Raw genomic sequence first — 17,277 nt, forward strand, 5'->3', positions numbered from 1 at the left:
ATATATATATATATATATATATATATATATATTTCTTCTTCTTCTTAGCGTGTGCGTGTGAGTGTGGGAGAGAACCCTCCAGCGGACCCCCACTGGGCACGGAGCCTGACCCCGTGCTTACTATCAGGACCCTGAGGTCACAACCTGAGCTGAAATCAAGACTTCACTGACTGAGCCACCCTGGCTCTTCTGCTCAAATATATTTCTAACTGTTCTATACTTGATTTAAGTAGCTAGTAATCTGGATACATTTTGTATTTTTATTTCTGATTTTTAAATTAAATTAAATTTTAAGTTAAAATTGTCTAAGTACAAAATACAACCATTTTTATGAAAGGTGTTCTTCCATACTCACAGTACAACCTTTCGTTGAGACGACCGAGGGACTGTAGGATCCTCTGTTCTTCAGCTGAGAGTGCACAGATGTCAAATGGCTGGGTCTTATTTAAAGCCAGGTTTGGTTTCTGTAGCTGCTTGCTATTCATGACAGTGAGAATTTCATCCTCAGGCACTGAAGCTTTCACTAGGTTTTCAGCCATCAAAAACTGAGAAGTACTATCTGAAACTACAGAAACTTTACGTTAATCATTCTTTGATCCCCTTTTGTCTTTGAGATCTTCCCACATACCTACTTAACTGACATGCGTTTGTATGTATTCATTTCACAAATAGAAACCCAGTAAATCTTCTGTTACTTTTATCTGTATCTAGCATTTTCCCATCCCTGATTAAAAAATAGAAATTCAAAATGATGGCAGGGAGGCATGAAAACCCCCAGCATGTTTATCTGAGCTAAAGGAAACCTGCATCACCTTTAGATTATGTGTGTGTTGTGTTTTAGTTATCCATTGGTAGTTCAAAGAGAAGATGAAGTAGATTGTCTTTATAATAACAATTAAGATAAGTTACGAATAAAAGAGTAAAATAAAAGGAATGTGAAGAAAAGTTAGAAAGTGAGCTGAGGAGCTGAACAGGACTACCCAGAACAGCCCCAGGTAGACACAAGAATTTAACATACGATCAAAGAAGCATCAACGTCTTGAGAGAAGGGAAAGATGACTCAATAAATTAGTTTTGCTGCTTATAAGAGAATCAATCTGCAGTTTTCCTGTACATCATCCATTTAAACAAATTCAAAGGAAATGAAAGAATTTAACTTAAGGAATGAAACCATTAGAGCAATCTAGAGGAGAAAGAAAGAAACACTTCTGAATTGCTGTATTGCGAAGGTTCTTTGCTCTTAAAAGTAATGGAGAAATAACTAAGGAAAGACTAAAAGACGTGTTTATTTAAAGGGCAGTCTTCCCCTAATGGGCTTGAAATTTCTGAAAGGCAAGAAGACTCTTGTGTGTCTTGTGCATTACCATATATCCAGCGTCTAGTTGGAGGCAGGAAATTAGCTCTCGATCATTCATTGGATGAAAAAATAAAAAGGAAGGCTTCTAAATATAAACATGTAGGGGAATAAAATGCAAATAATAAAGTAACAAAAACATTTGCAACTAATATGAAGAACAGAACCCTTGATCTTTAAGAATTTGCATAAATCAGTAAGGAAATACCAAAATTCCAATATCTACTGGGGAAAACAATACAAAGGACCAATTCACCAAAAGTAAAGATACATACAAAAGCAATTAGGCATATTATTAATAAAAGATATACAATTCAAAACTAATACAACAAAATTTATTTGCCTGTCATGTAAGCAAATCATAGAAATAATTCTATCTCAAGTTGGCATACACCCCAGAAAAGTTTTAAATGTTATTTCTCAGGAAAATACTTTGGAATCTGGATAAGGAGCTATAACAATGCTTATTTCCTCTGATCCAGTATTCATTTAATACACAGAGCTTCATTCAACAAATATTTATTAGGTGCTAATGACATGTCAAATACTGTAATTGTGATTCCTGGTATCTCCATCTTATGGAAATGATGGAAAAGTCAGGCAAAAGCTTCATGTAGAAAGATGTTCAATACATTATTACTTAGAATAAACAAACCTGGCAATAGTCTAAATGTGCAGGATAAGGGGGCTCGAATCCCACATGGTGGCTTACCTGTCACATGGTGTGTACATACTTGGGAAAACACACATAACAAAAATTGAAATCACTGGGAACAAAGCTCAGAGAAAAAATTTAAACTGAAACATACCTTCTTCAACATCAGAAGTACCCCTTATAGTGTGTTTTGGCTCACTGGAACTTAGCTGGACACTTTGTCCAAAATTCTACAAAAATATAGTATTACATCAGAATAGATTTCCATATTTAAAAATTTATTAAAAACATGTGCACTCTATCTAGTTTCAGTTATCACTGCTCATGTAACCTGTATATTTTCTTTCTCTTGGAGCAGAAACCAAGAATTACTGGGATAAGGCTTTTCTACAGGGTACCTGAATATTTTAAAGAATGTTTTATGTCAATTTTGGAAAATTTTCAGGTTGCAGTGTTATCTTGGGTATTTGGAAGAGGGAAGCAAGGTGCTGCTTAAAGCATCAGCAACACTTTACCTTAAGGGTTATGACCTAACTGGGTTTCCCTTGTAAGGGCAGAGCCTCTGATGCGGACTAGTGCCAAGGACAAGACTTGCACAGAGCTGTGGGCGGGGCACACTCCTCAGGGCCCTGGGGCTGGCTGGACGTGGCCGGCTGTGCTGCCGCACGCGGATGCTTGGCTGGTGGCCTGGCTGCCCCTGTCCCTGGCTGGTGCTCGATGCTCAGCCGGTCCCAACGGTCGCTGGTGCAGGTGTCTGCCCTTGCGCTCATGGCCTCGCCCCGCCTCCCCTGGAGACGGAGATTGTCTACGCAGAGACACAGACCTGGCACAAAGTGGAACTCTGCTTCTCCCACCTTTCAAGGATCTCTCTCAGATTCTCTCTACGTGGAAGTACAATAAAACACATTTCCCAGGGGCGCCTGGGTGGCTCAGTCCTTAGGTGTCTGCCTTCAGCTCAGGTCATGAATCCGGCGTTCTGGGATCCAGCCCCGCATGGGCTGCCTGCTCAGCGGGAAGCCTGCTTCTCCCTCTCCCACTCCCCCTGCTTGTGTTCCCTCTCTCGCTGCCTCTCTGTCAAATAAATGAATAAAATCTTTAAAAAAAAACCACATTTCCCAATAAAAGGTGACAGAGGCCATCGCTATAGTAACTGCACCCCTGCGGTGGCTCTTTAGTTAAAAAACAAAACAAAACAAAAACCCCCAAATCAAAACAAAACAGGAGGGCTGAAAAAATTAAACTTCAAATCTTGATTTTGATTCGGGAACACTGACCTACTCTAAAGCTAACGAGACTGTGGAAGATGTTTAAGCAGGTGTGTGAGTGGAGGGTGGACGTGAGGCTTATGGGCTCAAAACCAGGGAGACAGCGTGCAAAGGGCACACGCAGGACAGAGTAAGACCAGAAAGATGAAGATGAATTTAGAGAGTGCACTCATCAGGAACACTTCAAATTTCCTTCGTTTGTTGTTGTTATAACAGCTACATACTGCTTTAGCATTTAACATACATTAACACTAATCAACACTTGAGCGCTTACAGAGTTGGAGATGCTGGATGTGAATATGCAGGTTGAAAGGAAGGCCTTCTTAGGCAGTCCTGTACTGACGATCAGGAAGGTGGGTTTGTAAGTGCATGCTGGGCTATTAAGCATTAAGAATATCATGGTCATGGGGCAGCTTTGTTTACATCGTACAGAACTGAATGACTTTTGTCTTGCTCTTAAGAATACTTTACGGTTGATTTTCCTCCACAGTAAAAATCTTATCTACATAAAACAATTAATAGTTCCTACAATATACAAATAATAGAATCCTCAACTCATAAGTCAGATATAAATTCTTCCTAAGGCACTCTATTCCACTGCTATCAAAAACCAGAAGTGCTGTTTAGAGTAGAAATTCCAAGTGAAATGCTATTTACTCATCCATCTAGATGTTTTAATCATTCATTAATTCATTAAAGATTTTATTTCTTTATCTGACAGAGTGAGAGAGACAGAGCACAAGCAGAGGGAGCAGGAGAGGGAGATTCAGGGCTCAATCTCAGGACCCCAGGATCAGGACACAAGCTGAAGGCAGACGCTCAACCAACTGAGCCACCCACGTGCCCCTGTTGTAATATTTTAAATTCAATCCTTGGGTGAAGTTAGACATCCAGAAAATGTCATATTTAGGTCACATTTACTTAGCTCCCACAGGATTACCTCCATTAATTTTAAAATGACCTTTATTAGGCTTTGACTTTTACTGAAGATCTCTATCTCGGACAGCTATATGAAAGTCCTGATTCGTCCGCTGTGGACTCTGAAGAGGAGTCTATCCATTATGAACTCCAGGCACCCCACAGAAGGACCTCAGGGGAGCTGTCTCTTCCTAAATTGCACCTCAAACAGCATTGTTATCAATGACCCCTGATAACCATATACCTCATCCTATTTTCCTTTTAAGCATGTGAACTAGACTAGTCTTTATGATTAACACACTTCCTCTATCCAGGGCTATTTGCTTTTCTGTTTTTCTTTTTCTACATATACTTAAAAACTTTGTTGCAAATAGCAGGTATAAATAATAAAAGAATAATGGTGATTTGTTAGGGTTGGTTTAAAATCTTCATTAGTAATTGATCATACAGGCAAAGAGAATATAGCAAATAAGTCTAGTATAGTAAGTTCCTAGGGCAGAGATTCCTGGGCTGCTTCATAATGACCTTGGCTATATTTATATTTATGTTGCGGTCCACACTTTACAGCAAAAGCACAGTCCTTTGAGAACATTTTGTTTTCCAAGCAATTTTTCACTACTGAATAGACAGTGTTACAACACCGTACTTACACTCATTTGCTCATTGCACTTCCTTCCTGCAGACCCAGAGTTTTGTCTTTTCAGTTCTAAAAGGCTTCTCTGCTTATTTTCAACAATTCGCTTTCTTCTTACAACAGTAGAGCCTTAAACAATGCCAACAAAATGTCAAAATGAACACGTGTACGTTATATGCACAAACTTACAAGTTATCCTCAAACATTGCAAAACCCTACGTTTCATTTGTTCAGTCAGAAAACCCTTATCGAGCTTCTGTTATATGCACCATGCACAGCACAGTTACAATAATGAATTAAACAAAATCTCTGCTTCTGAGGAGTCTATGGTTTTGACCGGTGGCCTCCAAAGTGTGCTGCTAGAACGCCAGGAGGAGAGTAAGACAGATCACTGCTGTGCGGGAAGGACATACTACAATTCCACTTTGTGCTAATTATCTACACGCCGTCACCAGGTCATATGTGGTTGACACTGTCACCTTGTCCCCTTGCAAGGTAGATGGTTGCAGACTGCATACAGTAAAGCGCATTCTCTCGGAGGAAGAGTATGGGTTCTCCGTGAGCGATCGGCACTGGCATCAGTCACCAGTGCTCTCTTGCCTCCTGTAATGTAACTAAATGTTACATGTGCCCGCTAAGTGCATGTATAGCTATCTCATAGCATCTGAATGAGTCCTCACACAATGGAAGTGTCTAAAAAACACTTTTGTAGTGCCTCCATTGTATGTGCAATGTTTTATTATTTAAGGTGAGTAGTGGGCATATGGATATTTATTTTTTCTAGGCTTTTGATACAACTAATCAAAAACATTTTCTCAGAGAAAGCAAACCAAGAAACAGACTCTGAACTACAGAGAACACACTGACGGTGATCAGAGGGGAGGTGGGCGGGGGATGCGCTAGACGCGTGATGGAGTTGAAGGAGGGCATTGGTTGTGATGAGCACCAGGTGTTGTATGCAAGTGTTGAATCACTGTATTGTACACCTGAAAGTAATATTACACTGTATGTTAACTAACTGGAATTTGAATAAAAACTCAAAAGAAAAAAAGAGTGAAAACAGCCACAGACAAGATACAGAAACAACCTAAGTGCCCATCAATGGATGAATGAATAAAGAAGACATGGTTTATATAAACAGACTATTATTCAGCCATGAGAAAGAAGGAAGTCCTGCCATTTGTGACAACATGGATGGGACCTTGAGAGTATTATGTTAAGTGAAATAAGTCACATAAAGACCAATATTGTATGGTATCACTTATATGTGGAATCTAAAAAAGCTGAACTAGGGACATCTGACTGGCTCAGTTGGTAGAGCATGCAACTCTTAAACTCAGGGTTGTGAGTTCAAGCCCCATGTTGAGCACGGTGCCTACTTAAAAAAATTTTTAAAAAGCTGAACTAGTAGAAACTGTTGAACAGTGGTTGTAGGGTAGGGAGCGTGGGACTCGAGATGTTGGTCAAAGTACAAACTTGCAGTTAGCAGATGAGTAAGTTCCGGAGTTCTGATGCACAGCATCATGATTATAGTCAACAACACGGTGTCATATGCTTCCAAGTTGCTGAGAGACTAGATCTGAAATGTTCTTACCACAACAGAGAAATGACATTACGTGATTAATGGAGGTGTTAGCGAGCTACGGTAGTAATCATATCGCAATACATAAATCTATCGAGTCAATACATAGTACACCTTAAACCTACACGATGTAATCTCAATTATCTCACAATAAAAACAAGCATGTTTCTGCAAAAAAACCCCATCTTCTTGCAAAACCATAGATCAAAGATAAAACTAATAACACAAGCACAGTGAATAAGAAAAAGAGCTGACATACCTCATTCTCCTTATAAACTCTTTGCCACATAATGACAATGACAGTATAATTATATTATAACAAAGTTAGAGTCACAAACTGAAAAATTATCAAACAAATTGTAAAAAATAACCTCAGCCTAAATGCATATTGTACTCTGAGATATTAGCTAATAATGGTATATGAAATGAAGTCATCATAATTGATAAGACATTTGAAACTAAACATTCAGAGCATTATTAATAATACATGAGAGAAAAAGTATTTTATAGAATAGATAACATTTTATTTTAAAAATTTAAAAACATTTATAAAATACAAAATTTTAAAATTATTTTAAAAGTTTATACTTCGTTTTTATCTCATTCTTTATTTCTATTTCTGATTAAGGTTATGTATTTATTAGTACAGTAAAACATGTGTATGGCATGTTTATATGTGTGTGCTCAAAATTTTTACTAATGGTGGTATATGTTCTGTATCTAACTATATCGTTAAATGCATACATTGTAAGTATACGTATAAAATTATAGCTGTATATATCTATCTATATCTAAATAACAACAAAGACCCCAAAACTTCCAACTTTCAAGAAAGTTGGCTAGTAATTGAACACCTGACCTTTGACAGTAAGTAGTAATAACATAATTCTAGCTAATATTAGTTCAACATTTACAATTGCCCAGGCATTGTTTTACAGGTTGTAGGCACTATTATCATCACTATTTTTACAGATAAAGAAATGAGGCACAGGAAAGGAAAAGTAAATTGCCTAAGGTCACAGAGTCAGTAAGGGGCAAAGCTGGAGTTTACCTCCAACCAGTTAATCTCTAAAATGTGAAATTCTAGCTCTTACTCTTCATGCTGGTAACTTTTATTCTGATTTGACTTGTCTCACAGAAAGAAATATATTTTGCATTGTGATCCAGGATGCACATGCAGTTCTGTGAGCACATTTACCTTTACAATATATGATGCCCTCTGGTAGTTTCTATCTTAGAACATTCTGATTCTAAAATTATATTTTATTAAAAAATTCTGATCACCACTCATGAAGTCGATTTCATAATCCACTAATGAGACACAACCTATACTTTAAAAAGCTCTGTATTACTTTATTCCCACCCATATGGGTAAGCTAAATGCTAAATATGCTAAGCTACATATGCTAAATGTTAGAGTTTCTAGTGAGATCGTCTGGGCATCAAATGAGTTTCTATACTGTTTTCTATGCTTAGAAGATCTTGGGAAGTCCCTATCTTTCCCTTTTTGAAGAGCTTGAAAAATAGTTTAAGTGAAAATTTTCTTGGCCACATGACTGCTGTGTCAAGAATTTTTCACTTCCTTTAACCTGTTTGTACATCTTTTGGAGTCAAGATCTGCCAACACTTTCATACTTTCTTGATTTGCAGCATAATTATTTGCTTTTGAGCTTTATTGTTCTTTGTGTAGATGTTCAGTTTTGTGGATTGTAAATTACTGACCCCAGGGATACAGTTTATGTTTAAAACTGTGTATTGTTCCATTCACATACATGCAGTTAAATACTATCTAATAATTAACATAATAGCTGAGAACCTTGGTATATTTGTAAACTAAATATATATATGCACTGGCATCTTTGACCAAATTTCTCATATGAAAATTCTACACATGATAGTCTTTCTACCAAAACTCAAAATAAAGCTACTTATCATTAATTATTACATACATAAAATGTATAGTATTCTTAATTATCAACATCAGGACAAATTCTGGAGATGTTCAGAGAATGATAGCTTTGAAAGAGACCTTAGAAGGTAACAGGTCAACCTTTCACTCAGAGACCTACCTTACTCACCCACAGACGTTCAGCCTCTGCTCCAATGGCCTGGCGATGGGGAGCCACTACTTCTTGCATTGTTGGTGGTTTTAGCTCAAACCCTTCCTTACACTGAGCTGAAAACATCCTTGCAATTTTTACCCTTCATTTAGTTCTGTTTTCTCTTTCTTTCATATAGTAAATCTTCAAATATTTGTGCACAGTTATCATGTCTCTTAGGCTTGTGCCTCTTTATTGGTCTTCAGACCCAAACCCTGGTTCCAGAGCTCTGTGTCACTCCAGTTTGTTTAAAGAGCCATTGAAATACATAGACAATACAGGAAATAATGTAGACTATAGCAGTACTTCCAAACACCTGTTTATTATTGCCTACAACTTTGTTAAATTTTTAACAGCTACAGCAAACTCTTTTTTGGGGAGTTTAGTTTTGTATGGATTTTTTCTCTTTTTTTTTTAAAGAACAGTGTCAAGACAGATATCTCTTTTCTTGGAAATGAAAAAAAAAAAAACCAACTCTAGCAAACTAAACACATACAAGCAAGCTGCAAGGGAGAAGACCACATTTAAATGAACGTTTATTCATCACAAAAAATGAAACTACAAATCACAAACCGGCAGAAAATAAATGCAACACATAAAAGGATACAGGACTCTAGAATGTATAAACAACTTCTGTCAATAAGGGAAAAAGAACCCAAGAACAGATATTTCTTAGAAGAGGAAATGCAAACTGTTCATAAACACACGAGAGCGTTCAATTCATCAGTAATCAGGGTGATGCAAGCTGTTATAAGTAGACATTATTTCTCATCCACAAGAAGCATTATCCCTTAAAGCAAGAAACTGGAGGCAACCCAAATGTCCAATGACAGAAGAATGAAAAATATTTGTATGTTCATATAATGAAACGTAATACAGTGATGAACAAGAAGTACAGCTAAATTAATGGCAATGAACCTAAAACATAAAATTGATTTAAAAAAGCAAATCATAGAAGAACACAGACGAAATGACTTCATTTATATAAATTGTAGGAGTCGGCAAAACTACCTACATTGAGATAAATTTATATGTGGTAAAATTATACAAAAAGCATGGAAGGATGAACACCACCCTACGTGGTGGAGGGACGCAGCTGGGGAGGGCATGTGAGGCCTAGCAACACCAGTGAGTTTCTATTTCTGAACTGGGCAGGGGGTACAGAGTTCTTCTGTTATTATGAGCCCTTAATTTGTTCCTATATATTATACACATTTATTTTCTAAGATATAGTTCACAATAAAAAAAACTTTAAAAAGTAAATTGAATGCAAATACATTACTTTGCAGTTATCTTTGCTAAACTGAACTTTGTTACTTTTGATTTATCATTTCAGTTAGTAAAGATGATTTGAATATTAATTTCATCCTCTATTTTATTAATGACTTTCTTCACTACTCTATGCCTTCTACAAATTGTATGGATCAATGTACTTTTAAAAAACGTATATCACTGAAAAATCTGTGGTTACTCAGTTTTAAAAATTTTGGGTAGTTAATACACATTTTCTGAGACTTTTGGGGAAGATGGCAGTGTAAGACGATCCTAGGCTCACCTTGCCTGTCCCATGGATACAACTAGATAACACCCTCATCAGCATAAATAACCCAGAAAATGACCTGGAGACAAGCAGAGCAGATTCTCCACAGCTAAATGTAGAGGGCAGGCCACATTGAAGATCGCAGGAGGGTGGAGTTGTGGTCGGGAGCTAGACAGACCCGGGAGATTGTCCCTGGGAGGGAGGGACTCATGGGCTCAGAGGGGGAGAAAAACAGACCCTCACACCAGGGAGCCCGCATGGGGAAGATGACTCACCAGAACATCTGACTTTGAAGACCAGAGGGACCAAATTCTGCGAGTTCTTACAACCAGTGGGCCTTACTTAACACCTGGAACTTCAAAAATCAGTGGGCTTAGAGAGCCAGGAAGGTGAGAGGAAAGTTGAGTCCCCACCCTTACAAAGACAGGCCTACAAACAGCCCCAAAGAGATACAACACAGGTAGCAATTTGAAAAACAGGGCACATAGGAGAGAGATTTGTTTACTAATTTCAGAGCGTGTGGTGAGGGGCTGGAATCATTGGGAGACTCCTCCAGGAACAAAGTAGATGGCAAGTGCCATTTCCCTCCCCTGCCCCACAGCATAAACACAAGGCCACCTGCAGGAGCCAGCAAAGGGGCCAACGCCCGCTACCTAACTTGCTAACATAGCACTCTGCCCCACTGTGGATCCAACCTCTCCAGCCAGTCCTTGGCTCCAAATCTCCTCCCACAGGACAATCTGCAAACCTTCCCAACACCCCATGTCCTGCCCTGTGCGCTTCTGTGGATCTGGCCCCTCCAACCTGGCCTGCCTCGATCCTGGCAGCTGCAGGTCCCCTTCCACAGGGGACTGGTGCAAACCTTGCTAACACTGCCTACTCCACCCCCCTGTTCTCCTGTGGTCCTGCCCCCTCCAATAGGCTCTTGTTTGGAGCCCATCAACAGCAGGGCCACAAGCCTGGCTAAAAATACACTGCATGGAAGAAATAATAGAGGAAGCAGAAGAACAAATCAGTGATCTGGAGGACAGAGTAACATAGAGCAATCAAACTGAACAGAAGAGAAAAAAAAATGAAAATAGACTTAGGGAACTCAGTACATTTGCCTTATAGGGTCCCAGGAAGGAGAAGAGAGAGAAAAGGGGGCAGAAAATTTATTTCAAGAATTAATAGCTGAATCTAGGAAAGGAAACAGAAATCCAGATCCAGGAGGCACAGAGAGACCCCAATAAAATCAACCCAAGGGGTCCATACATAGACACATATAATTAAAATGGCAAAAGGTAGAGATAGAGAATTTTTAAAGCAGCAAGAGAAAAGAAGACAGTTACATACAAGTTACATACATCCCATAAAGCTATCAGCAGATCTTTCAGCAGAAACATGGTAGGACAGATGGGAGTGGCATGATATATCCACAGTGCTGAAAGAAAAACACCTGCAGCCAAGGGTACTCTATCCAGCAAGGCTATCATTCAGAATAAAAGGAGAGATAAAGAGTTTCCCAGACAAACAAAAGTTAAAGTAATTCTTCACCACCAAACCAGCCCTACAAGGAATATTAAAGGGAACTCCAGGGGCGCCTGGGTAGCGCAGTCGTTAAGAGTCTGCCTTCGGCTCAGGGCGTGATCCCGGCGTTCCGGGATCGAGTCCCACATCAGGCTCCTCCGCTGTGAGCCTGCTTCTTCCTCTCCCACTCCCCTGCTGTGTTCCCTCTCTCGCTGGCTGTCTCTCTGTCACATAAATAAATAAAATCTTTAAAAAAAAAATAAAATAAAGGGAACTCCAGAATATTATAGGCATTTTCTTTCCACCATAGGAGTAAGAAAAATAGGAACCACAAAAGCAGTAAAAATAACTATATCTATAAAAATCAGTCACAGGATCCACAAACTAAAAGTATGTAAGGTATGACACCATATACCTAAAATATGGATGGCAGAGGAATAAAAAAATGGGTTCAAATTTAAGTAACCACCAACGTAAGATAGACTGCTATATGCAGAATTTGTTAGATATAAACCTAATGGTTATCATTAAATCATAAACCAGTAATAGATATGCAAAAAATTAAGAGAAAGAAATTCAAGATATCACTAAAAAAAAAAAAAAAAAAGCCAGCAAACCATGAGAGAAGAGAGCATGAGAAGAAAGGAACAGAGAAGAACTACAAAAACAACCGTAAAACAATTAACAAAATAACAATTAGCTACATACCTGTCAATAATTACTTTGAATGTAAATGGACTAAACACTCTAATCAAAACACACAGGGTGACAAAACGGATAGAAAACAAGACCCATCTGTATGCTTCCTGTAAGAGACTCATTCAGACCTAAAGAAAGACATCTGCAGATTGAATGTGAAGGGATAGAAAAGCATTTATTATACAAATGGAAGTGAAAAGAGACTGAGGTATGATGTGTGTGTGTGTGTGTGTGTGTGTGTGTATGACAATCTAGACTTTATTTATTTTGACAAAATAGACTTTAAAACAAAGAATGTAACAAGAGACAAAGAAGGGCAGTATGTAATCATGAAGGAATTCAATCCAACAAGAAGATATAACAATTGTAAATATTTATGCATCCAACAGGGGAGCACCTGAATACATAAGACAGTTAATAATAAACATAAAGGAACTAACTGATAGTGATACGATAATAGTAGGGGATTTTAACACCCCCCCTTACATCAATGGATACATCATCCAAACAGAAAATCAACAAGGAAACAATGGCTTTGAATGACACACTGGACCAGAGAGATCTAACAGATATATTCAGAACATTCCATTCTAAAACAGCAGAATACATATTCTTTTCAAGTGCACATGGGACATTCTCCAGAATACATAACATATTAGGCCACAAAACAAGTCTCAATGAATTAAAAAAGATAGAAGTCATACTATGCAACTTTTCTGACCACAACCCTATGAAACTAGAAATCAATCAGAAGAAAAAATCTGGAAAGAACACAAATACATGGAGAGTAAATAACATGCTACCAAGCAATGAATGGGTGAATTAAGAAATCAAAGAGGATATCAAAAATTACATAGAGACAAATGAAAAATGAAAACACAATGGTCCCAAATCTTTGGGATGCAGCAAGAGTGGTTCTAAGAGAGAAGTTTATAGCAATATAGGCCTACCTCAAGAAGCAAGAAAAATCTCAAATAAACAACCTAACTTTACACTTAAAGGAGCTAGAAAAAGAACAATAAACAAAATCCCAAAACAGCAGAAGGAAGGAAATAATAAAGATTAGAGCAGAAATAAATGATACATAAACAATAAAAACAACAGGACAGATCAATGACACCAGGAGCTGGTTCTTTGAAAAAACAAACAAACAAACAATAAAATTGATAAATCTCTAGCCAGATTCATAAAAAAAGGAAAAAGAGAGAAGACTCAAATAAAAAAAATCAGAAATGAAAGAGAAAAAATAACAGCTGACACCACAGAAATGCCAAGGGTTGTAAGAGAATATTATGAAAAATTATATGCCAATAAATTGGACAACCTAGAAGACATGGATAAATTACTAGAAACATATAAACTATCAAAACTGAAGCAGGAAGAAATAGAAAGTTTGAACAGACCAATTATTAGCAATAAAATGGAATCAGTAATCAGAAAACTCCCAATAAACAAAATTCCAGGACCTGATGGCTTCACAGATACATTCTTTCAAACATTTAAAGAACAGTTAATACCTATTCTTCTCAAACTATTCCAAAAAATAGAAGAAGATAAACTTCCAAATTCATTGTATGAAGCCAGCATTACCCTGATACCAAAGCCAGATAAAGACACTACAAAAAAAGATAACTACAGGCCAATATCTCTGATGAACATTGATGCAAAAATCGTCAACAAAATATTACTAAACCGAATTCAACAATACATTTAAGAAAATCATTCACTGAGATCAAGTGGGATTTATTCCTAGGATGCAAAGTGGTTTAATATTTGCAAATCAATCACTGTGATATACCACATTAATAATAAAGGATAAGATCCATATGATCGTTTCAATAGATTCAGAAAAAAGTACATTTGATAAAGTACAACATCCATTCAAGATAAAAACCCTCAACAAAGTAGGTTTACAGGGAATGTACCTCAACATAATAAAGGCCACATATGAAAAACCCACAGCTAACATCATACTCAATGGTGAAAAACAGATTTTCCCCTAAGGTCAGGAATAAGACAAGGGTGTCTGCTTTCACCACTTTTATTCAACACAGTACTGGAAGTCCTGGCTGCAGCAATTAGACAACAAAAAGAGATAAAAGGCATCTGAATCAGTAAGGAAGAAGTAAAATTTCCAGTATTTGCAGATGACATAGTACCATATATAGAAAACTCTAAAGACTCCACCAGAAAACTACTAGAACTGATAAATGAATTCAGTAAGATTGCAGGATACAAAATCAATAGACAGAAAGCTGGTGCATTTCTATATACTAATAATGAAGTAGCAGAAAGAGAGATGAAGAAAACAATCACATTTACAACAGCATCAAAAATAATAAAATACCTAGGAATAAACTCAATCAAGGAGGTGAAAGACCTGTACTTTGAAAACTATAAAACACTGATGGAAGAAATTGAAGACAACACAAATGAATGGAAAGATATTCCATGTTCATGGGTTGGAAGAACAAATATTATTAAAATGTCCACACTATCCAAAGCAATATACATATTTAATACAATTGCTATCAAAATGTCAACAGCATTTTTCACAGAACTAGAACAATCCCAAAATCTGTAGGGAACCACAAAAGACCCCAAATAGCCAAAGCAATCTTGAAAAAGAAAAATAAAGCTGGAGGTATCACAATCCCAGATTTCAAGATATACTAAAAAGCCACAGTAATCAAAACAGTATGGTACTGGCACAAAAATAGATACATAGATTAATGGAACAGAATAGAAAACCCAGAAGTAAACCCACAATTATATGGTCAATTAATCTTTGACAAAGTAGATAAGAATATGCAATGGGAAAAAGTCCCTTGAACAAATGGTGTTGGGAAAACTGAACAGCAACATGCAAAACAATGAAACTGGACCAGCTTCTTATACCATACACAAAAATAAACTCAAAATGAATTAAGGACCTAAATGAGAGACCTGAAACCATACAAACCCTAGAAGAGAGCACAGGCACCAATTTCTCTGATACTGGCTGTAGCAACATTTTTCTAGATATATCTTGGGAGGCGAGGGAAACAAAAGCAAAAATAAACTATTGAGACTACATCAAAATAAAAAGCTTCAGTACAGCAAGGGAAGCAATCAATAAAACAAAAAGACAACCACTGAATGGGAGAAGATATCCACAAATGACATTTCCAACAAAGGGTTAGTATCCAAAATATATAAAGAACTGATACAACTCAACACCCAAAAAACAAATAATCCAATTAAAAAATGGGCAGAAGACATGAACAGACATTTCTCTGAAGAAGACATACAAATGGCCAACAGACACATGAAGAAATGCTGCACATCACTTGCCATCAGGGAAATACAGATCAAAACCACAATGAGATACCACCTCACACCCGTCAGAATGGCTAAAATCAACAACACAGGAAACAACAAGTGTCAGTGAGGATGTAGAGAAAGGGGATCCCTCATGAACTGTTGGTGGGAATGCAAACGGGCACAGCCACAGTGGAAAACAGTATGGAGGGTCCTCAAAAAGTTAAAAATTGAACTACCATATGATCCAATAAATTATGAAGCAATCTAAGTGTCCACTGATAGATGAAGGGATAAAGAAGACATCACACACACACACACACACACACACACACACACACACACACTGGAATATTATTCAGCCATAAGAAGAATGAAATCTTGCCATTTGCAACCACAGGGGTGGATCTGGAGAGTTTAACGGTAAACAAAGTAAGTCAGTCAGGAAAAGACAAATACCACATGATCTCACTCATATGTGGAATTTAAGAAACAAAACAAATGAAGAAAAAAGTGAGAAATCAAAAAACAGACTCTTCAACTATAGAGAACTGGTGGGATGTGGTATACGTGTGTGTGTGTGTGTATGTGTGTATATATACATACGTACATATGTATATACATACATACATACATACATATACACACATACAATGGTTTTTACTCAATCTATATGATTCTTTCTTTCTTTCTTTCTTTCTTTCTTTCTTTCTTTCTTTCTTTCTTTGGAAGTAGTGTGAAAACTAAAGTTACATTATAAAATGCCTAGATTAAAAAGGAATAAAATCTTTAGTGAGAAAAATAACTTTTAAAAATCTAGGTTTTTGCCGAGGAACAGACTCTTAACTATAAAGAACACATTGATGGTGACCAGAGGGGAGGTGGGTGGGGGAATGGGTGAAACAGGTGATGGGGATGAAGGAGGGCACTTGTGATGAAAAAATAAAAAAAAAAAGACTAGATTTTTGTAGACAAGTACTGAAAGTTTTTAGATTAGAGTCTTTGCATTTAGCTTCCCATCTGCTAATACGACTTAACATCCATTCATTTAAGAAAAGTGTGGGTGACCACTAAGTGCCAGGACCTGGGGAGACAGTGATGAATTACAACAAAAGCCCGCTGTCCTTAAAATCTCAGTCTAATTAAAGAAGACTTTGAATATTAAATTTTAAACTAGCTCCCTCTTTACATCATCTTAGTATTTACTCATACCTTTGGGAAAAGAAAAGAATTACTTTTCTGATTTTTTCCCAAGTCCTATCTATTTCTCAATAGGCCACTGATTCCCACTGGCAGGAAAATGTGTTTCTAGTTCATTTCCCCCAGAGGAAAAGAGCTTCAGGAGGAGTTAGCCGGCTACTATGGGTAATTCTAAGGCGTTCTACGGGGGGCTAGTCTTCAAACTGTTTAAAGGAATACCATCACTTTTTATCCACATGAAAACCAGCTACATAAGGGATAAAAGTAGGGCTGCCAGTCTTTTGGAAAGGGAATGGGAGGGTTAAGCACACCTATCATTAGCTTATACCTATTCAATTTAACAAATATTTTATATAATAATATTTTTTATTATATTATGTTAGTCACCATACAGAACATCCCTGGTTTTTTATGTAAAGTTTGATGATTCAGTAGTTGTGTATAACACCCAGTGGTGGGGGGGTAATCAGAAGAGGGAATGAAGCATGAGAGACTATGGACTCTGAGAATCAATTTAACAAA

At 37.3% G+C, this 17,277-nt stretch overlaps 1 protein-coding gene across 1 annotated transcript in view; it reads right to left on the reverse strand.

Moving 5' to 3' along the window:
- CEP126 (centrosomal protein 126) overlaps nucleotides 1–17,277 on the reverse strand; it is an 88,414-nt gene that overhangs the window by 10,559 nt on the left and 60,578 nt on the right. The window contains exons 7-9 of the mRNA XM_040631297.1: nucleotides 4,843–4,955; nucleotides 2,164–2,239; nucleotides 356–565 (exon numbers count right to left, since the gene is read on the reverse strand). Of these exons, the coding sequence (XP_040487231.1) occupies nucleotides 356–565; nucleotides 2,164–2,239; nucleotides 4,843–4,955 (399 nt within the window). The remainder of the gene's footprint in view (nucleotides 1–355; nucleotides 566–2,163; nucleotides 2,240–4,842; nucleotides 4,956–17,277) is intronic.

Source organism: Ursus maritimus, unplaced genomic scaffold (genome assembly GCF_017311325.1).
Source record: "Ursus maritimus isolate PB19 unplaced genomic scaffold, ASM1731132v1 scaffold_16, whole genome shotgun sequence".
In the NCBI taxonomy this organism is placed as follows: domain Eukaryota; kingdom Metazoa; phylum Chordata; class Mammalia; order Carnivora; family Ursidae; genus Ursus; species Ursus maritimus.